Source organism: Lucilia sericata, unplaced genomic scaffold (genome assembly GCF_015586225.1).
Source record: "Lucilia sericata isolate MDLA Ls3-8-SP2 unplaced genomic scaffold, ASM1558622v1 Contig001755F_arrow, whole genome shotgun sequence".
In the NCBI taxonomy this organism is placed as follows: Eukaryota; Metazoa; Arthropoda; class Insecta; order Diptera; family Calliphoridae; genus Lucilia; species Lucilia sericata.
This window is the reverse complement of record NW_023995658.1, coordinates 67,110-95,008: the sequence shown is the minus strand read 5'-3', so window position 1 is coordinate 95,008 and position 27,899 is coordinate 67,110. Positions and strand designations below refer to the sequence as shown.

At 30.2% G+C, this 27,899-nt stretch overlaps 1 protein-coding gene across 2 annotated transcripts in view; it reads left to right on the top strand.

The window, feature by feature from the left end:
* Positions 1 to 322: 322 nt before the first annotated feature.
* LOC119612602 (homeobox protein 13-like) overlaps positions 323 to 27,899 on the top strand; it is a 36,025-nt gene continuing 8,448 nt past the window's right edge. The window contains exons 1-3 of one of the 2 annotated variants that reach the window (XM_037968413.1): positions 323 to 667; positions 1,697 to 1,846; positions 6,707 to 6,979. In XM_037968413.1, coding sequence (XP_037824341.1) covers positions 371 to 667; positions 1,697 to 1,846; positions 6,707 to 6,979 — 720 coding nt within the window. In that variant the 5' untranslated portion in view covers positions 323 to 370. Of the gene's footprint in view, positions 668 to 1,693; positions 1,847 to 6,706; positions 6,980 to 27,899 lie in introns of both variants that reach the window. The other variant, XM_037968411.1, reaches the window with a different exon arrangement.

The following is a 27,899-nucleotide window of genomic DNA, read 5'->3' as shown; positions in this document are numbered from 1 at the left end:
AATTTTTCCTACCAACTACGTTTTATCTGTTTTTCATTTTGCGATATTGAAATACAAAAGATTACAGCGAAACTGTAGTCAAATTACAATAAATCTATCATTATTAATCTTTAATCACTGACTTTGGACTATTTTTCAAAAATAAAATGATTCATGATTGTTCTCAATCATTAAACATAATTAAACTTTTAACACTTAAACTCACTTGCACATAATTTCAAATAAACAAACTTAAACGCCACTTAAAATTTAACTTAATGATTGTATTTTTCTCAAACAATTAATCATAAATACATATTTTCACGTTTTTATTACAGTTTATGCCACCTGTCACAATTCATCAACCAGCCCGTGGACACCATGCAGTCGAATGTGCGGCCTTGGAATATCAACTCGTTTTACCACAACAACAGCAGGCTGTAATCAATTAAGCAATTTGCGATTATGTGAAAATCGCAAATGCGAAATACAACAACAACATCCAGACAATATTCAGACACAAGAAGAAATAAAAACTAAAGAAAAGCTAAAAAATTTAATGAAAACAAAACATAAATTACGAAACAGACAGCAAAGACATCATGATATCAAACATCAACAACAACAGAAGCATCAAATGCAACAGGAGCAGGGGCATACCGAAACAGAACATGAACACAGAATAAGAGTAAGTAGCATAGAGATAATGTTGATGGAACGTTATGATAATTACTGTTCATTATCTTAAAAATAATCATAAATAATAAATTAAAATTGTTAATTTATGTCGTAGTTAGTACCTACTAGAGCCCTGCATGAGTGACTTAAATAATAAATTAAAACATTTGATTTTTTTCAAACACTGTGTTTGACTCACTCATTGTTTTATGAATGAAATGAATAGTATATTTGAAAATAAGGAATGTTAGTCAATACTCAATTCAAACGAAACAAGTAATGAGAGTGTTTGTGTGATTCAATTCAAGTAGTATACAGTGAGTGAATCGAGTGAAAGCAAAACAATTTTTAAGTTCGACAAATTAACAGATTTTTTGAATATTACTTCGAATTTTCGAACTTAATTTCGAATAGTCGAAGATAATATAGTAGGGTCATCAACTGTACTTAACACTGCCAAATTTCAGGCAATTTGGTCCACGGAAACTGGTTTTATCAGCTTTAAATTTTTTTCGAACATGAGTTCGAATTTTCGAAAATTTTTTTTTAGTTTTTTGGACTCAAAGAATAATTTAAAAGCATAAAAAATTTTTCGAACATAACTTCGAATTTTCGAACTTAATTTCGAATATTCGAACATAATATTATCTTGTCATCAATTGTACTCAAGACTACCAAATTTCAGCGAATTCGGGCCACAGGAACTAGTTTTAACAGCATTCAAAATTTTCACCATTTATTCAAGAAAAAGTTTGAATCGATTCATTCGATTTAAACAATCTATTTTGTATTGTTTTAACATAAACAAATTGTTTACTCGCTCGATTTGAATGTAGTTGCACATTCACTTGATAGTACTCACAACGTTTGAGTATAACAAAACTTTGTAAATACTATCCTAAACAAACAATGAGTTGAGTGCAAAGCAATGAGTCACTCATTGTGTGTAGCAAATAGAGTTACTCATGCAGGGCTCTAGTACCTACCCCTAAAAGTTTATTTTCTTTTATTATATTACGTGTTTTTTTTTAAACAGAAGGGCCATGAATGCCGCAGTATACAGCGTTTGGGACCGGCTCGTATACGCCTGGGACAGTGTGTCTCAAAAAAACTATATCGTCCAAAAATATGTGGACGTTGTCATCAAACTACAAAATGTTGTGTGCCTTCAGTATCAACCACAATACAGGTGGGTTGATTTCACTTTAACTAATTATAATTATGGGAAAAAAGTGATTAAAACTTTATTACCAACAACATGTTGTTGCAACATCCTTATACTACGAATCTGGCTTGGAAATTAAATTTTATACCAGACAATATAGACTGAACTATATATATCTATAGACTAGACTATAGACTAGACTATAGACTAGACTATAGACTAGACTATAGACTAGACTATAGACTAGACTATAGACTAGACTATGACTAGACTATAGACTAGACTATAGACTAGACTATAGACTAGACTATAGACTAGACTATAGACTAGACTATAGACTAGACTATAGACTAGACTATAGACTAGACTATAGACTAGACTATAGACTAGACTATAGACTAGACTATAGACTAGACTATAGACTAGACTATAGACTAGACTATAGACTAGACTATAGACTAGACTATAGACTAGACTATAGACTAGACTATAGACTAGACTATAGACTAGACTATAGACTGACTATAGACTAGACTATAGACTAGACTATAGACTAGACTATAGACTAGACTATAGACTAGACTATAGACTAGACTATAGACTAGACTATAGACTAGACTATAGACTAGACTATAGACTAGACTATAGACTAGACTATAGACTAGACTATAGACTAGACTATAGACTAGACTATAGACTAGACTATAGACTAGACTATAGACTAGACTATAGACTAGATTATAGACTAGACTATAGACTAGACTATAGACTAGACTATAGACTAGACTATAGACTAGACTATAGACTAGACTATAGACTAGACTATAGACTAGACTATAGACTAGACTATAGACTAGACTATAGACTAGACTATAGACTAGACTATAGACTAGACTATAGACTAGACTATAGACTAGACTATAGACTAGACTATAGACTAGACTATAGACTAGACTATAGACTAGACTATAGACTAGACTATAGACTAGACTATAGACTAGACTATAGACTAGACTATAGACTAGACTATAGACTAGACTATAGACTAGACTATACGATCTAGACTATAGACTACTAAGATAGACTAGACTAGACTATAGACTAGACTATAGACTAGACTAAGACTAGACTAGACTAGACTATAGACTAGACTAGACTATAGACTAGACTATAGACTAGACTAAGACTAGACTATAGACTAGACTATAAGACTAGACTATAGACTAGACTATAGACTAGACTATAGACTAGACTATAGACTAGACTATAGACTAGACTATAGACTAGACTATGACTAGACTATAGACTAGACTAAGACTAGACTATAGACTAGACTATAGACTAGGACTATAGACTAGACCTAGGGACTATAGACTAGGACTATAGACTATAGACTAGACTATAGACTAGACTAGTAGACTAGACTATAGACTAGACTATAGACTAGACTATAGACCTAGACTAATAGACTAGACTATAGACTAGACTTAGACTAGACTATAGACTAGACTATAGACTAGACTATAGACTAGACTATAGACTAGACTATAGGAGACTAGACTATAGACTAGGACTATAGACTAGAACTATGGACTAGACTATAGACCAGACTATAGACTAGACTATAGACTAGACTATAGACTAGACTATAGACTAGACTATAGACTAGACTTAGACTAGCTAGACTATAGACTAGACTATAGACTAGACTATAGACTAGACTATAGACTAGACTATAGACTAGACTATAGACTAGACTATAGACTAGACTATAGACTAGATATAGACTAGACTATAGACTAGACTATAGACTAGACTATAGACTAGGACTATAGGACTAGGCTATAGACTAGACTATAGACTAGACTATAGACTAGACTATAGACTAGACTATAGACTAGACTGTAGACTAGACTATAGACTAGACTATAGACTAGACTATAGACTAGACTATAGACTAGACTATAGACTAGGACTATAGACTAGACTATAGACTAGACTATAGACTAGACTATAGACTAGACTATAGACTAGACTATAGACTAGATATAGACTAGACTATAGACTAGACTATAGACTAGACTATAGACTAGACTATAGACTAGACTATAGACTAGACTATAGACTAGACTATAGACTAGACTATAGACTAGACTATAGACTAGACTATAGACTAGACTATAGACTAGACTATAGACTAGACTATAGACTAGACTATAGACTAGACTATAGACTAGACTATAGACTAGACTATAGACTAGACTATAGACTAGACTATAGACTAGACTATAGACTAGACTATAGACTAGACTATAGACTAGACTATAGACTAGACTATAGACTAGTCTATAGTCTAGTCTATAGTCTAGTCTACAGTCTAGTCTATAGTCTAGTCTATAGTCTAGTCTATAGTCTAGTCTATAGTCTAGTCGTAGTATAACTAAATTCGAAATTCTTCGTATGAAGAACGCCTTAGTGTCTAGTCTAGACTATAGACTAGACTATAGACCTAGACTATAGACTAGTCTATAGTGAGTGAGTGATTTCCTCCTCGCTTTTAGGATTTGACTCCTCAACATTGCTAGTACTTGCTAATGATGCTTTGGGTACTCTCTTAGGTGTTTTAGTGTCCTTGTCGGGGCCGGTTTTGACAGCCCTTTCAATCGGCGCCTTCCCAATTTTGGAAAGGGCAACTACACTTTCTTCTGGCGAGTTAATGGTAAATTCCTCGATTTTAGGATTTGACTCCTCAACGTTATCAGTAGTGGATACTGATGCTGTGGTCTTAGGTTTTTTAGTGTCCTTTTCGAGGCTTGTTGTAACAGCCCTTCCAATCGGCACCTTCCCAATTTTGAATATGACAGATTTAGAGGCGAAGTAAGCCCTACCTTTATTCTTGGCAAGACTAGCCATGGATTTCTGGTCGATACCTATTACAAATAAAGTTCCCTCAGGTTCTTCTTTCCTGTAAAAGACATCCCATTTTTCCACGGCCAGCTCAGCATTTTGACCTCCAAGAATTTCCAGTATACGTTCATTAGCCAGTTTACTGCCCCATCCTTTTATGTAGACAGTGGACTTTAGGAGCACCGGAAGCTCGCTCTTCTTTGCCAGTCCCAGCCTAGCGCCGTCCCAGGGAGGAGGGATACTTTCCACCAAGTTCTTTAGGGTGCTAACACATTGGTGAGATGCCAACCTCATCAACATCACGCCCATGCTGAACTCGCAGCTCTCGCTCTCTATTGGTTGTTTGCCCTTTGAAGCGATTGCATGGTCCACTATCTTATTGTTGACCAGGTCTTCTATTTTACTCTGTTGGTCTATTGGAATTTTGCCTGTCGGATTACCGGCATCGTAAACTGCATAGCAGAGATCGTCCCGGTGCCTACTTCTGGCAACTTTGGCGTAAGATGGCGGCTCTTTTCCTTTTCCTCCGTCTAGCTTCTCCTTCCTCGTTTTTCGGGGCTTCTTTTGAGATTCCCTTACCTTCGAGGTTGATTTCGCCGACGTGTTCGTCTTCGGAATATCTGGCTTGGCGTTGTCACCCTTACTCGCAGGATTCTCACTTGAGATTCCTTTGAGTGAAGTATGGCTTGGCTTCGACTGTGTATTAGAAGACGGGGAGCTCTTTTTCTTCTTAGGTTTATTCTCAGTTGTCAACTCCTCGGGAGACCTGATCCTTTTTGCCTCAGATCTTGTGAGAGAGTCCGATTTTTCCTTTGGAGTGTCGTGGGATTGACTAACTATGATTTCTTGAAGCATCTTTTTCAACTTCCTCCTCTGTGCTCCAGAAAGTCTTTTCTTAGTAATAGGTAGTTTAGCTATGCTATCACTCACCTCTTTCACCATTTGCTCTACTTCATCCTTTTTGGGATTTGCTATAATGGTATTATTTTTATTATCATCTGAGGATTCAGAGTCGGAACCCTCACCTATATTTAAAGGCTGAGGTAGCTTAGAGCTCTCTCCGAGTACATCCTTCTCTTTCACCCCTATATTTTTGCCAGCGGCATGCTGTACACTTGACGCATTGTCCGCCACGGAGGCCAAGGTACCCACCTCCGTAGTAGTATTCTGCTCACGATTGCAGGATGACGACGACACGTGACTCGCGAGTAGATCAACACTTGCCGCCGGTACTGGGTTATTTAGGCCCTGCACCGTAACTTTTATCTTTTTATTTTTATTTTCCATATTTGTTTTTTTTTTTTCCAGTTTTTTGGTCCGCGGGGAATATAATATTCCCAGGTGGTGGACAATCTGCCCTCCCTCAGCTTAAGTGAAATTAAAGCTGGGAGAGGACAGATGGTCCATCACCACCCCCTATCCGCCACCCGGGGACGCGCTCGGTAGGAAAAATCTGGAAAACTCCCCCGAGTCTAGTCTATAGTCTAGTCTATAGTCTAGTCTATAGTCTAGTCTATAGTCTAGTCTATAGTCTAGTCTATAGTCTAGTCTATAGTCTAGTCTATAGTCTAGTCTATAGTCTAGTCTATAGTCTAGACTAGACTCTAAGGCGTTCTTCATACGAAGAATTTCGAATTTAGTTATACTACGACGATTATCATCATATTAAGATATTCGTATGCATCTCTAAAAACAAAGTTTTCCTTCGTTGTCTCTCCAAAACTTTGTGCTTCATACAAAAACGTTCATCTTAATTCTAAATCTTTCGTATTTTTAGTAAAACTTTGGTTTTCACACTAGAGCATTTCTTGCAAACTAAGAAGTTCGTCATCATATGTCTTCATAGGTGGCGTGTAATAATGTCCAGTGTCTTTACGTCCATGGACATTATGGCACGTCATGTTAATTCGTTCCTCTACGAATTTCTTATTACCCATAAAATAAAACCTTTAAATTTGATTTTTTGTATTTGATCAGGTGGAATTACTTTGTCCTCTTAATGCCATGGATCCAATTAGTTTTGTACAACAACAACTAATGACTGGACAACAACAACAGCAACAAGGTCAACTTTACAAAACACTTAAAGCATCAATATCAACAGACTCAACAACATCAACATTGACATCATTATGGGATACTCATTCGCTGGATGCCATCGATCAGGAATATTTACAATCGCATCAAATACAAATTGCAAATAAATTTATTGCAGTCGAATGGATTTTAAAATGTGAATGTACAAAAAATGTAAGTACAACTACTTATCTATAAGGAAAACAGGACATATTTTTTTCAATATAATTTTTTATTTCACTTATAAAAGATACAACTGTAGAGATAGATAAAAGCTTTAACTTAAGTGCAGACAGGAAGGAAATGGAAATAAATTTGAAGAGGAAGACATCAATTTCATTGGAAATCATTAAAAGGAAATACAGTTTTTCTTATCCATGAACTACTTTCCTTCCACTTAAGTTAAATTAAAGAAAATTATACTAAGAGTTTTGTTAAACAAAAGGACGAAAAAAAAAATGTGGATTAAAGTGTATAACATTTTAAAGAACATTGTAAAGAACTTTAACAAATATTTTTTGAATATTTGTTGAAATAGTTAAAATATTTTTTAGCAATTAAGGCAATAGTTGTTAAACTCTAAAATTTTAAGAAGTTAAGGACAACATTTTATAAAGTTACCTAGCTTGAAGGCAAAATTCCTATAATTTGAAAACATTTAAATTTGTTGAATTTCTTTTATGTTTATTTTTATTTTTCTACATTTTTTTATTAAAACTAGAGTTCGCCCCGCGGCCGAAATTCGACCGGAACCATTGAAGTAAAGATTTTATTCTTATACTGCAAAATAAAACCCTACTTTTATAGTCCAAATGTCTGAAAAAAATTATTTCAATTTCTATTATCAATGCGTATAACTTGCTTTGATCAACGTATTCTTTTAGAAAATGTGATAAAATTTGGTTAAAATTCTGAAAGAAGTTTAAAATCTAAGTTCTAAAATTATTTATGCAACATATTTTTCAAAAATATTTGAACTTTTTTAAAAGCAAAAACAACGAACATTTATTTTTTCGATTTATTATCCCCTACATAAATGTTCATAAAATCTATGCAAAACTTACAATATGATATATTCATTCCTTACAATATGATATTTTCCTATGTTTAACAATCTGCCAATTCCTCCAGCAATCATCAATGCCCCTTTTCGTAAACAATGTCGATCCTGCCCAGCACTATTCCTATGTAACCTGTAATAATATTCAACCTATATATCTATATCCCAGCAAAAAAAAGAAAAGGTCTAGAGAAGTGATGATTTTAACACAGATTATTTATAGGCGGAATGTCTCTTTTATTTGATTCCAAATTCATTACTCCTGAAGTCATTCTCAAGAATAAATTTTTATAATATATTTTTTATAGTTGAAATTGTAATTTTTTAAGAGGAATCAGAAAAGTACAAACCGCTAAAAATATTTTCAATAGGGCTGTAACAATTGAATTCGAAAAATCATTTATTTATGAAACTATCCAAATTTGTTTTTTGCTTTTTATAGCTGACAGATAACAAAAACAAAAATAGATTTATATTCTCAAGAGCGCACAGAATCCAAACCTATAAGCTTTTTTCAAAACTGGACATAGATTTTAATAACCAAAATTCAACGTATCTTCTGTGTTTTCATCTTTTGTAACTATGTTTTTCCGCAGAAGGTAGACTTGAAGTAGTCCTTCAAAAGTACAAATTACGATCTAACAAAATTTCATTTAAAATTCAATTTTTCAATTATTGCTATCAGGACTGTAAAAGGATTTCATTCCGATCAAAAGTGGAATTTTTTCCGGGTTTTTGTATTTTGAATAAAGTAAAAAGACCTTTTTTGGAATGAAACCACTTTCAATTTTTAAAGTGGGATGTTTTAAATCATTGTTTTTTTAAGTTTTAATAAATATCTTTACTTAAATACCTCCATTTATTTGGCTTAAATTTAAATGTTTTTTAATCGAATTTAATAGTAGATATTCTATGAAGCTTTACTACTTATAGGCCTTTAAGCGAAGACCTTTTAATAGGCATTCTATTAGCTTTCGCATAGAAGTGCATAGGCAAGAGAGATCTTGCAACAGGGATAGATTCTTGAATCTGGAGAATAAGACTTAAACGCCTCTTTACTTCAAGAGTTTGTCCATGATTTAGTTATTATTTAATTTTTCATAATTATTTAAGTACTTCTTAAGAAATGTTTGAAAGAAAACGTTAATAAACTATAAATTCCAGCCTTATACCTATTAACATATGTAAGTTTAATTGCATGTAAAAGAATAATAAACGATAAATTGCTAAAGGTGGTATTAGACGACATTTATTTTACTCTTATACCACCTTAAGAAAGGGCAGTCATCAAACATAATTTATATTTGACCCGATTCAACATTTTTCTATTTTTATAAAACATATAAGTAACCATCGCCTACACTACAGTTTTCACTTTACACTACTATTTTAACAACCGCCTTTTTCCTAATTGGTTAGAATAACCGGAAAAAGAAGAATATCATCAAATCCTCACTGTGCTAAACCTACGTATTAGCGATATACTGATTCATTTATTACGGTGTATCATGTACCGACATGACAAACTAAACTATCCTACTTATATTTTAAAAGGCTTTGTTTTTGTCCATCATTAAAATATTTAAAATCAATAAAAACTAACATTTATGTAGAATTGTTGTCCCACCTCTGTTTCCCAGGTCAAACATCATCATCCTCTTGTATCTTACATCATTAATATAATAATATATCATTATTACATTCAAAATTGATCACTTTACACTTTTAAAAAATAAAAAACAATAAAATCATATTATCGCTTTGTCTAAGCCAGTCTGTATACTTATTAGTTTACAAAAATCTTATTAAAAACAACAACAAAAAATATCATTGCAATTTGCAAAATACAAAATACAAAAATAAACCATCAACAGAGAAGTAACATGTTTTTACACTCTCCTCTCTTTTATGAAAAAACAGTGTTGTTGTTTTGCTTTCTTATTTTGTTTTCTATTTTTTAATTCAAGCACATGTTTGTGTGATTGTGTATTGGTAGAAACTTTAAACGCTTATATTTCCGAAAATACTGAACCAATTTTGATCATATATACATTCTGCAGTGAGGCTCGCGAATCTGCATTCATTAAAAAAAGAATCAAGAAAATCGGTCAAGTAATAGAGCCGGAAAATGTTCCCAATCGTTTTGGCTTCGCGTATTTATATATATATGATGATGATGTAATAACGTTATTAAAATGTCACATTATTTCTTCATTTATTTATCTGCTATTATGGTAAAAGCATCGAAATGAAATTTTACTGTTTTCCATTATATATTATCGCAACAATTTTTGTACGCATTTCTTAGCTTGATTTCTATTTTTATTTGGAGTTTTATTATTGTCGTCTTACAATAAAACATTTACTTGCTGTACAATAAAAATTATCATTATTCACGCATTTCACATTCAATAGATTTCGAGTTTTATACGCTTAAAGAACAATTGAGACAGAAAAAAATTATTGAGAAAAAATCAAATATAAATCGTGTGGTATTAACGCTACATAAAGATGGTTTAATGATCTGTCCCAAAGGTGAGTTTGTGACAATTAAGCCTGTTTGATCTGTTCTGTAGTTAGTCTTAGGTCTAGTTATAGGTCCTAGTCTATAGTCTAGTCTATAGTCTAGTCTATAGTCTAGTCCTATAGTCTAGGTCCTATAGTCTAGTCTATAGTCTAGTCCTATGTCTAGTCTATAGTCTAGTCCTATAGTCTATCTATAGTCTATCTATATGTCTTAGTCTATAGTCTAGTCTATAGTCCTAGTCTATAGTCTATCTTAGTCTAGCTAAGTCTAGTCTATAGTCTCGTCTATAGTCTAGTCTATAGTCTAGTCTATAGTCTAGTCTATAGTCTAGTCTATAGTCTAGTCTATAGTCCCTAGTCTATAGTCTAGTCTATAGTCTAGTCTATAGTCTAGTCTAGTTAGTCTATAGTTAGTCTTATCTAGGTCTAGTCTAGTCTATGTCTAGTCATAGTCTAGTCTATAGTCTAGGTCTATAGTCTAGTCTATAGTCTAGTCTATAGTCTAGCTATAGTCTAGTCTATGTCTAGTCTATAGTCTAGTCTATAGTCTAGTCTATAGTCTAGTCTATCTAGTCCTATATAGTCTAGTCTATAGTCGAGTCTATAGTCTAGTCTATAGTCTAGTCTATAGTCTTCTATCTAGTGCCTATAGTCCTACGTCTATAGTCCTAGTCTATAGTCTAGTCTATATAGTCTAGTCCTATAGTCTAGTCTATGTCGTCTATAGTCTAGTCTATAGTCTAGTCTATAGTCTAGTCTATAGTCTAGTCTATAGTCTAGTCTATAGTCTAGTCTATAGTCTAGTCTATAGTCTAGTCTATAGTCTAGTCTATTAGTCTAGTCTATAGTCTATCTATAGTCTAGTCTATAGTCTAGTCTATAGTCTAGGTCTATAGTCTAGTCTATAGTCTAGTCTATAGTCTAGTCTATAGTCTAGTCTATAGTCTAGTCTATAGTCTAGTCTATAGTCTAGTCTATAGTCTAGTCTATAGTCTAGTCTATAGTCTAAGTCTATTCTAGTCTAGTCTATAGTCTAGTCTATAGTCTAGTCTATAGTCTAGTCTATAGTCTAGTCTATAGTCTAGTCTATGTCTAGTCTATAGTCTAGTCTATAGTCTAGTCTATAGTCTAGTCTATAGTCTAGTCTATAGTCTAGTCTATAGTCTAGTCTATAGTCTAGTCTATAGTCTAGTCTATAGTCTAGTCTAGTCTATGGTCTAGTCTATAGTCTAGTCTATAGTCTAGTCTATAGTCTGGTCTATAGTCTAGTCTATAGTCTAGTCTATAGTCTAGTCTATAGTCTAGTCTATAGTCTAGTCTATAGTCTAGTCTATAGTCTAGTCTATAGTCTAGTCTATAGTCTAGTCTATAGTCTAGTCTATAGTCTAGTCTATAGTCTAGTCTATAGTCTAGTCTATAGTCTAGTCTATAGTCTAGTCTATAGTTAGTCTATAGTCTAGACTATAGACTAGACTATAGACTAGACTATAGACTAGACTATAGACTAGACTATAGACTAGACTATAGACTAGACTATAGACTAGACTATAGACTAGACTATAGACTAGACTATAGACCAGACTATAGACTAGACTATAGACTAGACTATAGACTAGACCATAGACTAGACTAGACTATAGACTAGACTATAGACTAGACTATAGACTAGACTATAGACTAGACTATAGACTAGACTATAGACTATACTATAGACTAGACTATAGACTAGACTATAGACTAGACTATAGACTAGACTATAGACTAGACTATAGACTAGACTATAGACTAGACTATAGACTAGACTATAGACTAGACTATAGACTAGACTATAGACTAGACTATAGACTAGACTATAGACTAGACTATAGACTAGACTATAGACTAGACTATAGACTAGACTATAGACTAGACTATAGACTAGACTATAGACTAGACTATAGACTAGACTATAGACTAGACTATAGACTAGACTATAGACTAGACTATAGACTAGACTATAGACTAGACTATAGACTAGACTATAGACTAGACTATAGACTAGACTATAGACTAGACTATAGACTAGACTATAGACTAGACTATAGACTAGACTATAGACTAGACTATAGACTAGACTATAGACTAGACTATAGACTAGACTATAGACTAGACTATAGACTAGACTATAGACTAGACTATAGACTAGACTATAGACTAGACTATAGACTAGACTATAGACTAGACTAGACTATAGACTAGACTAGACTATAGACTAGACTATAGACTAGACTATAGACTAGACTTTTTTTTTTTTTTTTTTTTTTTTTTTTTTTTTTTTTTTTTTTAAACCACACCCCCATACTTCAAACCCCTGTTCCCCGCGGAACTGCCAATTGGTACTACTTCGCGGGGGGGTTCAGCTTATGCTGTTTCGCTTACATTACACTTCATTAACGTGTCGATCTTGCCAATTCGGCCTTTCGTATTTTTTCCGAGACATTCAAGGAATGGTTTACAAATTCTATAAAGCGTTTTACAGCTTCCCAGTTACTTTCCGATTGGAGCATAACTGACACTATGTTTTCAGCTACAAGGTTTTCACCTACGTATTGTTCTACTTCACGTCTTTGGTTGAGGAAACGCGGACAATTAAATACGACGTGCTCCGCCGTTTCATCCTCTTCTAGGCACTCAGGACATCGAGGAGAATCATCAAGCCCAAATCGGTGTAAATAGCTCCTGTAACCTCCGTGGCCTGACAGAAACTGAGTGAGATTATAGTTTATTTCCCCATGCTTTCTGCTCATCCAACTGCTTATGTTAGGTATTAGCCTGTATGTCCACCTGCCTTTTGGTGCGTTATCCCACCGTCTTTGCCACCTGTGAATAGATTTTTCCCTTTCCGTGAATTTTATTGCACCCCTATCTGCACTTGAGTCTTCGCACAGCGCATGATATATATCTGTTTGTTCGCTGACCGCCATGTCTATTGGTAACATTCCAGCTATGACGCTGGCAGCCTCAATAGATATAGTACGGTATCCGCAGCACACTCTTAAGCAACTTCTCCTAAAGAGGGACATAATGTTCTTTATGGTTGAGGTTTTTATCATTTTTCCCCATGCTGGTGCACCGTAGAGTAGTATTGAATTTGTCACGCTAGTGAGAAGAAGTCTACGGCTATATCTAGGCCCTCCAATATTTGGCATCATTCTGGCAAGTGCATTTGTAACGCCAGTTGCTTTACGACATGCGTAATCCATGTGGATTTTAAAATTCAGACGGTCGTCTATCATCACCCCTAAGACTATAGACTAGACTATAGACTAGACTATAGACTAGACTATAGACTAGACTATAGACTAGACTATAGACTAGACTATAGACTAGACTATAGACTAGACTATAGACTAGACTATAGACTAGACTATAGACTAGACTATAGACTAGACTATAGACTAGACTATAGACTAGACTATAGACTAGACTATAGACTAGACTATAGACTAGACTATAGACTAGACTATAGACTAGACTATAGACTAGACTATAGACTAGACTATAGACTAGACTATAGACTAGACTATAGACTAGACTATAGACTAGACTATAGACTAGACTATAGACTAGACTATAAACTAGACTATAGACTAAACTACAGAACAGATCAAACAGGCTTAATTGTCACAAACTCACCTTTGGGACAGATCATTAAACCATCTTTATGTAGCGTTAATACCACACGATTTATATTTGATTTTTTCTCAATAATTTTTTTCTGTCTCAATTGTTCTTTAAGCGTATAAAACTCGAAATCTATTGAATGTGAAATGCGTGAATAATGATAATTTTTATTGTACAGCAAGTAAATGTTTTATTGTAAGACGACAATAATAAACAGAGACAGTAACTGTTATAAGTTTTATTATAAAACTTAAAATTTAATAATTATTTTTCAAGCTAAATTTTTTTTCCTCAAAAATAAAACTCAATGTTAAGTTTTATTTTTTTGTTCAAAAATAAAACTTATTTCTTGATTTTTATTTTTTGTTCAAAAAATAATTATTATTTTTGAGTTTTATTTTTTTCATTGAAAAATAAAAATCATTTTTAAGTTTTATATTTTTGCTTGAAAAATAAAAATTATTCTTGAGTTTTATATTATTTTCTTCAAAAATAAAACTTAATATGAATATAATATTTGTACAAGTACATGTGTTTTATTATATATTTTATTTAAACTTTAAATTTTAAAGTGATAATGCAATCCGAAAGGTATTTTTCGATCAATATAGGAATAAATGCCAACGAATCCGAATAAAATTCTAGGAAATTTAAATATGTTTTACTATTAATAGCATACTAACCCTTCTAGAGCGAAAAGCTAAAATTCGTCTTAAATATGTTTTATAACATAAATCAATACATAAATTTATTTAAAGAACACAACAAAAAGTAATAACAAAAAATAATAACCAAAAATAATAACAAAAATATATATAAAGTAATTATTTATTTAATTTAACAAATAGTAGTTTTTTCAGGGATTCTGCAGACAAATTGCACCTTAAATCGGTTAAGACCAATTTTAATGCCGAAAACGAGCGCTCTACGCTAACCTGAGTTGCAGGCACACTATGTACTATTCTTGCCAACTCGTACAAATGTGGGTAAACGAATTTCTTCTCCTCCCAATACATCATTACATCCTTATCTAAACTTATAGGCTTTGGATTATAATGATCTATTTCTGAAATAGCCTTGTTAATATCATCATTTAGGTCGTCTTCTTCGTCGCTTGAATTTACTTCAATAGAGTTAAGGAATTCATTAAGGAGCGAATTTTTTTTTGTGCCATCATACTCTGAAAATACTTCCAAATTATTTTGCCGAGTTGGGGATGGACTCTTATTCTTAAAGAAAAATGTAGTAAATATATAAAATTCCAATCTACTATAATATATAAATTTATTATATAATAAAAATACTTACATTATCATTGTGCCGAACATTGTATATCTGTATTATTAGTTTTTTTAAATGATTCCTGGCAATTATGAGATATGTCGGTTTCTGTAGCAATACACGTCTAATTCTTGGGTCCAAATAAACAGCAGCAATTACAATTTTATTTTCCATTAACACCTCTTCTCTTTTTTCGAGACAATTTTCTAAAATTGAGCTGTATTCATTTTTCCCTTTTACTGAAAGAATCAGTTCCAGCCATAATTTGTAAAAATCTCCAAGGTAGAGCTGCTCGCTTTGTAGTTTCAGTGTCGCTTTATAAATTGGTTCCAAAATATTAACCAGACTTTTTATGGTATTCCAATCAGAAATATTTAGTTTTGCCACCAAATCTTCACGCTCCTCACAAAAGCCTTCAAATTGTAATAGTTTTTTCATCATACAGTATGTGGAGTTCCACCGAGTTGGCACGTCGATTTCTGGCTGGTTTAAACCTTGTGCAATTATTATGTATCTGCATATGTACAAATTTATGTATATATTAGGAATAATTACAGTAAGAGATCTACGTACCTGTAAGAAGGAGTTCTCAACATTTTTGCTAGTTTTCGAGCCTTGTTAATAGTTTCATTTGATTCATTTATCTTTTGTAAAAAATCTTTAACAGCGAGCTGCAATGTGTGAGCGGCACATTTAATTGAGGTAATGGAATTGACACAAAGCCCATTTAACATCTGCTCATCATCGAGATCTGCCTCACTTCCATTTAAGTTATCGTCGTTTTTATTCAATATCTCTATAGTCTTTACCATGTTTCGTCCATTATCAGTAGTAACACAATAAATTTGGTTTTTTTCTACGCCAAATTCTTTTAAAATATCTTCTATTTCCATACATAGGTTCTCTGCAGTGTGTCTTTTATTGAGTTCAATTAACCCAAGGGTTTTAACTAAGATTTTATTTTCATTATATAATTGTACATTTACACCTAAAACTCCACGATTATGTCTGGTTGCGGTATCCATTTTCAGACATAATAACTTGTCTTTTAACAACAATTTTATTTCACTCTTAATTTCATTATATTTTTCCGATATTAATGCCATTATATTTTTAGATGAAATAGGATTCATCTCAAGTCCGTCAAAAATTTGGCCAGTTAAGGTCTTAAAGGCTTTCGAATCCAAGACGGAAAATGGCATTTTTTCAGTTGTAATTAGGTCAATACAGGCATCTTTAACGTCGTTTTTGGAAAAATTTACATAAAACTTACTTTTTTTATCTACAACAGCTCCTTCATCTGTTTTGGAAAGTTCTTTTTCATATGTATCCTTGTGCTTTTCTTGCAAATGTCTTTTAATATTAGAAATATAAATTCCACTAAATTTTTTCTTGCAAATTCTACATTCGGACATATTTTGATCTTCATATATTGTAAAAAAATGTCGGGATATAATATCGCGTTTTCGACCCATATTTTAATATTTTTGCTTTTTTTATTATTTATGGTATGGAAAAATTAATTCTATAATTTCGAATTAAAATTTGAATATGAACGTTGTATATGACATAACTAGGGTTGTCTTCAGTCAATAAAAACTTACAAATCCATATTATAACATCGTGCAACAGTAATTTTCACACATGAAAAAATCTATGTGTACAGGAAACTCTGGACCATTAGTATTAACTCTGTGTACTTAGTTTTTAATAATCATAAAGGACATACGATTTCAAAAGATGGAATTCCAAATTTATATAAAAAATTTGGTATTAATATTAATATCAAATGAAGCTGGGAACCTCTGCTTTAAAATAATATTATTTATTTATTTCAATTCATCAGGATTAAAATAGAAATAGAAGCTTAATAAAAATTTGTCACAAAAATGTAGTTAAAAATTTTTGTTTCGAAAATGAGACCTTTTTTAAATTTAATTTCATTTTTGATTTTTTGTCTAAGTGAGTCAAATAAATAATATTTATAGATCTACAGACTCCCAGCTTTCATTTGATACCAATATTAGCATCATACAACACATATAAATATATAAATTATTCGTTTGAAATTGTAAGTTCTTTAAACTTTGAAGTCCTTTTATAAGGACATAAGAGCTGATTATAAATATCGGAGAATGCATAATTGTATCAACTTTTCTATGTGTGAAAGCTTTTTTCAAAATTGTTACAGGGTGTAATATTATAATATACATATTTATAAATGATGTTGCCCAATACAATACTTCGTAGCACACCCTGTATGAAAATAGGATATCACAAATAGACAACATCTTTGTCTATAATATTGGCATACATCTCTAATGGATCAGATCACAACTAAAGAAGATATTATTTAAATTCCGCTAAATTTGTGGTTTCCCCCACTGTGTGTCGTTTAATTATAATCATGTTTAACATAACATTGCATTTAACTTAAAAATAAACATTTCTCAAAACATTTCATTCATATTTGTAAGAATACATTTTCATATTGAGTTTTATTTTTGAAAAATATAAAATAAAACTCAAGAATAATTTTTATTTTTCAAGCAAAAAAATAAAACTTAAAAATGATTTTTATTTTTCAACGAAAAAAATAAAAATCAGTAATAATCGTTATGATTTAAACAAAAAAATAAAACTTAAAATATGATTTTTATTTTTCAACGAAAAAAATAAAAATCAGTAATAATCGTTATGATTTAAACAAAAAAATAAAACTTAAAATATAATTATTATTTCTTGAGTAATATATAAAACTCAAAGAATAATAATTAAAATTAAGTTTTTTAAATAAAACTTAAAAAATAAAAATCATTGTAATTATCGTTAGTCCATATTCTGAGAAAAAAATTGTTATATTCAATTAATTTTTCCTCCCAATAATTGTATTTGATTTTTTGGTTTTAAATTTTAAGAATAATCATTATTTTCTGTCTAGTCTATAGTCTAGTCTATAGTCTAGTCTATAGTCTAGTCTATAGTCTAGTCTATAGTCTAGTCTATAGTCTAGTCTATAGTCTAGTCTATAGTCTAGTCTAGTCTATGGTCTAGTCTATAGTCTAGTCTATAGTCTAGTCTATAGTCTGGTCTATAGTCTAGTCTATAGTCTAGTCTATAGTCTAGTCTATAGTCTAGTCTATAGTCTAGTCTAGTCTAGTCTAGTCTAGTCTATAGTCTAGTCTATAGTCTAGTCTATAGTCTAGTCTATAGTCTAGTCTATCTAGTCTATAGTCTAGTCTATAGTCTAGTCTATAGTCTAGTCTATAGTCTAGTCTATAGTCTAGTCTATAGTCTAGTCTATAGTCTAGTCTATAGTCTAGTCTATAGTCTAGTCTATAGTCTAGTCTATAGTCTAGTCTATAGTCTAGTCTATAGTCTAGTCTATAGTCTAGTCTATAGTCTAGTCTATAGTCTAGTCTATAGTCTAGTCTATAGTCTAGTCTATAGTCTAGCTAGTCTAGCATAGTCTAGTCTATAGTTCTAGTCTATAGTCTAGTCTATAGTCTAGTCTATAGTCTAGTCTATAGTCTAGTCTATAGTCTAGTCTATAGTTAGTCATAGTCTAGTCTATAGTCTAGTCTATAGTCTAGTCTATAGTCTAGTCTATAGTCTAGTCTATAGTCTAGTCTATAGTCTAGTCTATAGTCTAGTCTATAGTCTAGTCATAGTCTAGTCTATAGTCTAGTCTATAGTCTAGTCTATAGTCTAGTCTATAGTCTAGTCTATAGTCTAGTCTATAGTCTAGTCTATAGTCTAGTCTATAGTAGTCTATAGTCTAGTCTATAGTCTAGTCTATAGTCTAGTCTATAGTCTAGTCTATAGTCTAGTCTATAGTCTAGTCTATAGTCTAGTCTATGCTAGTCTAATCTAAGTCTATAGTCTAGTCTATAGTCTAGTCTATAGTCTAGTCTATAGTCTAGTCTATAGTCTAGTCTATAGTCTAGTCTATAGTCTAGTCTATAGTCTAGTCTATAGTCTAGTCTATAGTCTAGTCTATAGTCTAGTCTATAGTCTAGTCTATAGTCTAGTCTATAGTCCTAGTCTATCAGTCTAGTCTATAGTCTAGTCTATAGTCTAGTCTATAGTCTAGTCTATAGTCTATAGTCTAAGTCTAGTAGTCTAGTTTTATACTCTAGTTTATAGTCTAGTCTATAGTCTGGTCTATAGTCTGGTCTATAGTCTGGTCTATAGTTTATGCTATCGTGCATGAACTTAGTTATCTTGACTTACTGGTAATGTGTAATTTTTTTAAACACTCTATGCGTTTAAAAATTTGAAATCTTTTCATTACCTATTGTTAAGCTGCACTGTAGGCCCTCCACAGTCGTATTTGCCTTTCCAAATAGCAATCGCATTTTTAAGATAAATGAGTAATGTCAGAATTACATACTCAACCACATTTAAATATATGAAAAATTTACTAATACATAAAAAATAATAAAAAAACAAGAAATGAAAATGGAAAGAACAATAAAATGAAAGTCATAAAACCCGCTAAAAAAATTCACTTAAAATCATTATAATGTTATAACTTAATGTACATACAATGGAAACTCTTATACATTTAAAAGGAATTTACCTAAATCCTGCCGTTCACGGAAGAGGATTCACTTTGGTTAAAGCTAAATTTCCTGCAAAGCATTTAAATGGCGACAGCTAAGCTTTAACTTAATAGCTGACAAACTTGCTGAATATGTATAAAATTTATGGTAAGATTGTACTTGTTCCTAACATCTTAGGGGATAGATTCATTAAGACTGCATTAAATAAGTAAAAACCTTTAATATGAATAAGACTAAAAGTGAGTTTTACTAGAGTTAAAGCTAAATTATAATTGAAAGTGTTTGCTATTAATATAAGATGATGGAACCTATTCATCGAACTACATGGTTTTCAAATCTTGAATGTTGATATCTATATAATCATAAAACAATCAAATAAATATACATTCCCTATTGCATAATAAATTGAATGGAAACCAAAAAAAGTAATAATCTAAAAGAAAGTACTTATATTTTTCGCAAAATGTTCTGTTGGAATTTTCTTGCGTTCAAATGCGAAAATAAAAACTGTAATATTATTTTTACCAGCTTGCGAATATATTTCTGCTTCAGCTATCAAAATGTTAAATAAAAATCTTTAACAAGGATAAGGCAAGGTCGAAATATTAATACCCTTCTGAATCACAAGTGTTCAATATGCAGGATTTTCAATAAAAGTTCATAGAATATATGCAAATAAACTATTTAAATTTTTGTAGAACTTTTGGGAACTCATTTTAAATAAGTTGGACCAAATTAAAAAGCAAAATCAAGCAGGATTCATGAGTCTCCAATGAAATTAGAAAAATTTAGAAACAGTACGACAAACTTACATAAATATGCATATGTATATACTCACCACTTCAATAAAGACTACAAAAATAAACGAGTAAGGATGCAAACAATATTTATTTCTATACACTGTTAAAAATAAGATGTTACTCGAAACAGAAGCAATAATAAATTGTATTTTTCCATCTATTTGTTACGTTTATTTTGCAAGAGATGGTTAAATATAAATCAAAATAACAAAAGATATTTTAAGCGAAAAAAAACTTAAGAAAACAAAACAACAAAGAAGAAAAACATTTCGTTCTTTCTTTTCGTATTGAATTTTCCTAAGATTACGTTATCGGGAAAACGTAAGATAGAAATAGAAAATTTATTTTTATTTGTATCCTTTTATTGCAATATAATGTCAACTGAAACTTGTTTTGTCAGCGAATACAAATATTATTTCTTTTTCGTTGTTATATTTTCTTTTGTTTCAAATACAATATACTTTCCTTCTCGACTTTTATGTGCAATGTTTTATAAAAGGAAGATCAATACAAATAGTTTACATTAATGGAATTAAATATTCATTGATATAACAGCAAAAGTTAAGAATGTCTTGTAGATAAATTAAGTAGAGAATGTTTATTCTATCAAATATAAACAGAAAATTTTATAAAGAGATAATAGTTTTGCAAAAAGACTTAAGAAACAACATTTTCTATAAAAGGAAAATTTCTTGAAAATCTTCTAGAAAAAAATTCTTCAAAACAAGAATACATATTTACAGAAAATTATCCTTAAAAACAAAAATTATGTGTGAAAAGAAAATTTATCAAAATTCTAGAAAATTTTCCATCAAAAGAAAATTTATCGACAATTTTCCAAAAAGAAAATTTTTATTGAAAATTTTGTAAAAGATATAAAATTTAATGAAAATTTTCTATAAAATAAAAATTGATCGAAAATTTTCTATAAAAAGAAAATTTATGGAAAATTCTCTATAAAAAGAAACATTATCGGAAATTGTCTATAAAAAGAAAATTTGTCGAACATTTTCTATAATAAGAAAATTTATGGAAAATTCTCTATAAAAGAAAGAGTATGAAAAATATTTCTTTAAAAAGAAAAATTCAGGAAAATTTTCTATAAAAGAAAATTTATAGGAAATTTTCGATAAAAAGAAAATTTATGGTAAATTCTCTATAAAAAGAAAATGTATCTAAAATTTTTCTGTAAAAAGAAAATTTGAGAAAAATTTTCTATAAAACAAAATTTATAATAAATTTCTATAAAAAGAAAATGTATTAAAATTTTTCTTTAAACAGAAAATGTAAAATTCTTCTTCAAAAAGAAAATTCATCGGAAATTTTCTATAAGAAGAGAATTTATCGAAAATTTTCTATAAAAAGAGAATTTATCGAAAATTTTCTATAAAAAGAGAATTTATCGAAAATTTTCTATAAAAAGAGAATTTATCGAAAATTTTCTATAAAAAGAGAATTTATCGAAAATTTTCTATAAAAAGAGAATTTATCGAAAATTTTCTATAAAAAGAGAATTTATCGAAAATTTTCTATAAAAAGAGAATTTATCGAAAATTTTCTATAAAAAGAGAATTTATCGAAATTTTCTATAAAAAGAGAATTTATCGAAAATTTTCTATAAAAAGAGAATTTATCGAAAATTTTCTATAAAAAGAGAATTTATCGACAATTTTCTATTACATTTATCGATCATTTCCTAGACTATATTAGATTCCAGACTAGACTATAGACTAGACTATAGTCTAGTCTATAGTCTAGTCTATAGTCTAGTCTATAGTCTAGTCTATAGTCTAGTCTATAGTCTAGTCTATAGTCTAGTCTATAGTCTAGTCTATAGTCTAGTCTATAGTCTAGTCTATAGTCTAGTCTATAGTCTAGTCTATAGTCTAGTCTATAGTCTATTAGTCTATAGTCTAGTCTATAGTCTAGTCTATAGTCTAGTCTATAGTCTAGTCTATAGTCTAGTCTATAGTCTAGTCTATAGTCTAGTCTATAGTCTAGTCTATAGTCTAGTCTATAGTCTAGTCTATAGTCTAGTCTATAGTCTAGTCTATAGTCTAGTCTATAGTAGACTAGTCTATAGTCTAGTCTATAGTAGACTAGACTATAGACTAAACTATAGACTAGACTATAGACTAGACTATAGACTAGACTATAGACTAGACTATAGACTAGACTATAGACTAGACTATAGACTAGACTATAGACTAGACTATAGACTAGACTATAGACTAGACTATAGACTAGACTATAGACTAGACTATAGACTAGACTATAGACTAGACTATAGACTAGACTATAGACTAGACTATAGACTAGACTATAGACTAGACTAGACTATAGACTAGACTATAGACTAGACTATAGACTAGACTATAGACTATAGACTAGACTATAGACTAGACTATAGACTAGACTATAGACTAGACTAGATAGACTAGACTAGACTTAGACTAGACTATAGACTAGACTACTAGACTAGACTATAGGCTAGACTATAGACTAGACTATAGACTAGACTATAGACTAGACTATAGACTAGACTATAGACTAGACTATAGACTAGACTATTGTACCAAAAAGTCCAAAAATTTAAAAACTTAATTAAAATTCTCACCTCAAAATATCGGAAAAAAACACAATTTTAAAAAACACCAACAAAATAAATGAACACTTTATTACCCTGTCATCTAATTTCTTATGCAGACTTTACACAGAAAAAACCATGAACATTTCTATTACGGATTTCGCACAAAATCCCTGCCATTCATTGGCACAATACAAAATGGTTGAGCACGAAATGAAATACAAACATTTATTTGACATTTATCACTTTCATCAAGCGTAAAAATGTACAATGTCTAATTTGTCTTTTTTGATTTCCGTTCTAATGAAAGTCTGAGTGACTTTTAACAATCTAAAATGCTAATAAAGCTTAAACAATATTACGGCACACACACACTTAGGGAAGGAGAAAATACACACAACCCAATCATCTACATAAAAACACGAAAAACAACAATAGAAATCAACACCAACAGCATGGCGTAACAGTAAAAACAAAAAAACCTTTAGCAGACTTTGTCTTCCATTTTACAATTCAACTTAGAGTAAAACTGTATATGTGTGTGTGTGTGTTTGCGTGTTAGTAAAAGAGTGCATAAAAGCAAAACACCCCTGCCCTCCGACAAGTTCAAAAATGTAATGAATGTTTTACTGCCATTTTGTTCTGTTGCTTTTTTTCTTGCAAATTTAGCTGGTAATGTGAAGTTGATGCCAGAATATCATTGTTTAATTTGCATTTTTAGTTGTGTAAGTGCAAGAAACAAAGAAAAAGCTTATTATGCATAATATTCCCGACAACCAGCTGCTGGTGAATGCAGAAATTGTAATGGATATTAGATAAATAAATATTTTAAATGTCAGACGTTTTGGAAAATAATATTTATTTATACCTTTTGTTGGTTTTAGCAAATGTGCTAGAAAATTTTTGGTTAGAAAAAGAATTTTAAATTAAATTAGAAACTAAGATAAACAAGTTAGAGTACTATATTCGGCTATGCCGAATCTTAAATACCCTCCACCAGCAAGCTACTTTTTATTGAAACCCATTTAACTATCTAATTTTTAGATAACTTGGCAAAATTTTTGTTTCCTTATTGAGGGTACTAACATTTATGCATGTGTCAAACTAATTTTAATTAGGTCGAGAAAAATGTATATTAATATGGGAGCTAAGACAACCTATGGAGCGATCCGGAAGAAAAAATCCGTAGAATGATTTATATATACAAAATACACATTTATGTCGAATTTTATCCCGATAACTTTGATTGTTAATGTGCATTTGAGTAATTTTCGGAAATGGTCCTTATATGGGAGTTGTGACCAATTATCAACCGTTAAGGGAAAAATTTCAGACCTTATATGGGAGCTATGACCAATTATGGGCCTATCCGGAAAAAATTTAGTGGAATAATTCATATTTATACGAAATATATTTATGTCGAATTTTATCACGATAGCTTTATTTGACAATGAAATATGTATTTTTAAGTGATTTTCGGAAATGGGGTTATATGGGAGCTATGACCAATAATGGACCGATCCGTAACAAAATTAGTGAAATGATTTGTATGTATACAAAACATATTTGTGTCGAATTTTATCCCGATATCTTTATAATTCAATGAAATATATGCGTTTAAGTGATTTTCGGAAGTGGACTTTATATGGGAGCTATGACCAATTATGGACCTATCCGGAAAAAATTTCGTAGAGTGATTTATATTTACACTAAACATATTTGTGTCGAATTTCATCAAGATAGCTTTATATGACAATGAAATATGAGCTTTTAAATGATTTTCGGAAGTGGGCCTTATATGGGAGCTATGACCAATAATGTACCGATCCGTAACAAAATTAGTAAAATGATTTGTATGTATACATAACATATGTGAGACGAATTTTATCCCGATATCTTTATAATTCAATGAAATATATGCGTTTAAGTGATTTTGGGAAGTGGACTTTATATAGGAGCTATGACCAATTATGGACCTATCCGGAAAAAATTTCGTAGAGTGATTTATATTTAGACTAAACATATTTGTGTCGAATTTCATCAAGATAGCTTTATATGACAATGAAATATGAGCTTTCAATGATTTTCGGAAGTGGGCCTTATATGGGAGCTATGACCAATAATGGACCGATCCGTAAAAAATTTCGTAGAATGATTTGTATGTACACAAAACATGTTTAACTCGAATTTTATCACAATAGTTTTATTCATCAATGAAATATGTGCGTTTAGGTGATTTTCGGAAGTGGACCTTGTATGGGAGCTATGGCCAATTGTGGACCGACTGAGATCTGCGTTGACAGTATGATTTCTGTTCACATTATATTTATATGTGCAAAATTTTGTGTTGATACCGATATATTTGAGGGAGTTATTAGCGATAAACTAATTTCCGGGAATATATACCTTTGTATGGGGGCTATGGGAAATATTGAATCGATTGTAAAGATTTTCAACATAATTAATCACTGCCATGAAAAAATAATGTGTGACAAAATTCATCGAAATATCTTTGGTAGTTTCTGAGAAAACTTCAAAAGAATGATGAAAAAAACGTAATTTTTTTCGAGGTAGTCTGAAATTTTTACTCATAGCTTTTTACGTTGTGAACCAATTTTGCTGATTTTCAATACCAAACTGCTTAGGATAACAATAAATATTTTGGGTGAATTTGGTTGATTTCCTTTGCTTAGTTTTAACGTGAGCGTGTTTTACACAGACAGACAGACAGACAGACAGACAGACAGACGGACAGACGGACAGACGGACATAGCTAAATCGACTCAGAATTTCATAAGGACCCAGAATATATATACTTTGTTGGGTCTTAGATGAAAATTTCTTGGTGTTACACACGGAACGACAAACTTATATATACCCTCTATCACCACTGATGGTGGTGGAGGGTATAAAAATATTTATGGGAAATTTTCTAAAAAAAAAGAAAATTTATGTAAAATTTTCTAAAAGAAAAAAATTATGTAAACACTTACTTTAAAAAGAAAATTTGATGAAAATTTTCTATAAAAAGAAAACTTATGGAAAAATGTCTTTAAAAAGAAAATTTATTGAAAATTTTCTCTAAAAAGAAAATTTGAGAAAAATTTTCTATAAAAAGAAAATTTATTGAACATTTTCTTTAAAAAGAAAACTACTTATGGACAATTTTCTTTAAAAAGAAAACTACTTATGGACAATTTTCTTTAAAAAGAAAACTACTTATGGACAATTTTCTATAAAAAGAAAATTTATGGACAATTTTCTATAAAAGAAAATTTATGGACAATTTTCTATAAAAAGAAAATTTATGGACAATTATCTATAAAAGAAAATTTATGGACAATTTTCTATAAAAAGAAAATTTATGGACAATTTTCTATAAAAAGAAAATTTATGGACAATTTTCTATAAAAAGAAAATTTATGGACAATTTTCTATAAAATGAAAATTTCTATAAAAGAAAATTTCTATAAAAAGAAAATTTCTATAAAAGAAAATTTCTATAAAAGAAAATTTATTGAAAATTTTCTATAAAAGAAAATTTATGGAAAATTTTCTATAAAAGAAAATTTATGGAAAATTTTCTATAAAAGAAAATTTATGGAAAATTTTCTATAAAAGAAAATTTATGGAAAATTTTCTATAAAAGAAAATTTATGGAAAATTTTCTATAAAAGAAAATTTATGGAAAATTTTCTATAAAAGAAAATTTATGGAAAATTTTCTATAAAAGAAAATTTATGGAAAATTTTCTATAAAAGAAAATTTATGGAAAATTTTCTATAAAAGAAAATTTATGGAAAATTTTCTATAAAAGAAAATTTATGGAAAATTTTCTATAAAAGAAAATTTATGGAAAATTTTCTATAAAAGAAAATTTATGGAAAATTTTCTATAAAAGAAAATTTATGGAAAATTTTCTATAAAAGAAAATTTATGGAAAATTTTCTATAAAAGAAAATTTTGGAAAATTTTCTATAAAAGAAAATTTATGGAAAATTTTCTATAAAAGAAAATTTTTGGAAAATTTTCTATAAAAGAAAATTTTTGGAAAATTTTCTATAAAAGAAAATTTTTGGAAAATTTTCTATAAAAGAAAATTTATGGAAAATTTTCTATAAAAGAAAATTTATGGAAAATTTTCTATAAAAGAAAATTTATGGAAAATTTTCAATAAAAGAAAATTTATGGAAAATTTTCTATAAAAGAAAATTTATGGAAAATTTTCTATAAAAGAAAATTTATGGAAAATTTTCTATAAAAGAAAATTTATTGAAAATTTTCTATAAAAGAAAATTTATGGACAATTTTCTATAAAAGAAAATTTATGGACAATTTTCTATAAAAGAAAATTTATGGACAATTTTCTATAAAAGAAAATTTATGGAAAATTTTCTATAAAAAGAAAATTTGTGGAAAATTTTCTATAAAAAGAAAATTTATGGAAAATTTTCTATAAAAAGAAAATTTATGGAAAATTTTCTATAAAAAGAAAATTTATGGAAAATTTTCTATAAAAAGAAAATTTATGGAAAATTTTCTATAAAAAGAAAATTTATGGACAATTTTCTATAAAAAGAAAATTTATGGACAATTTTCTATAAAAAGAAAA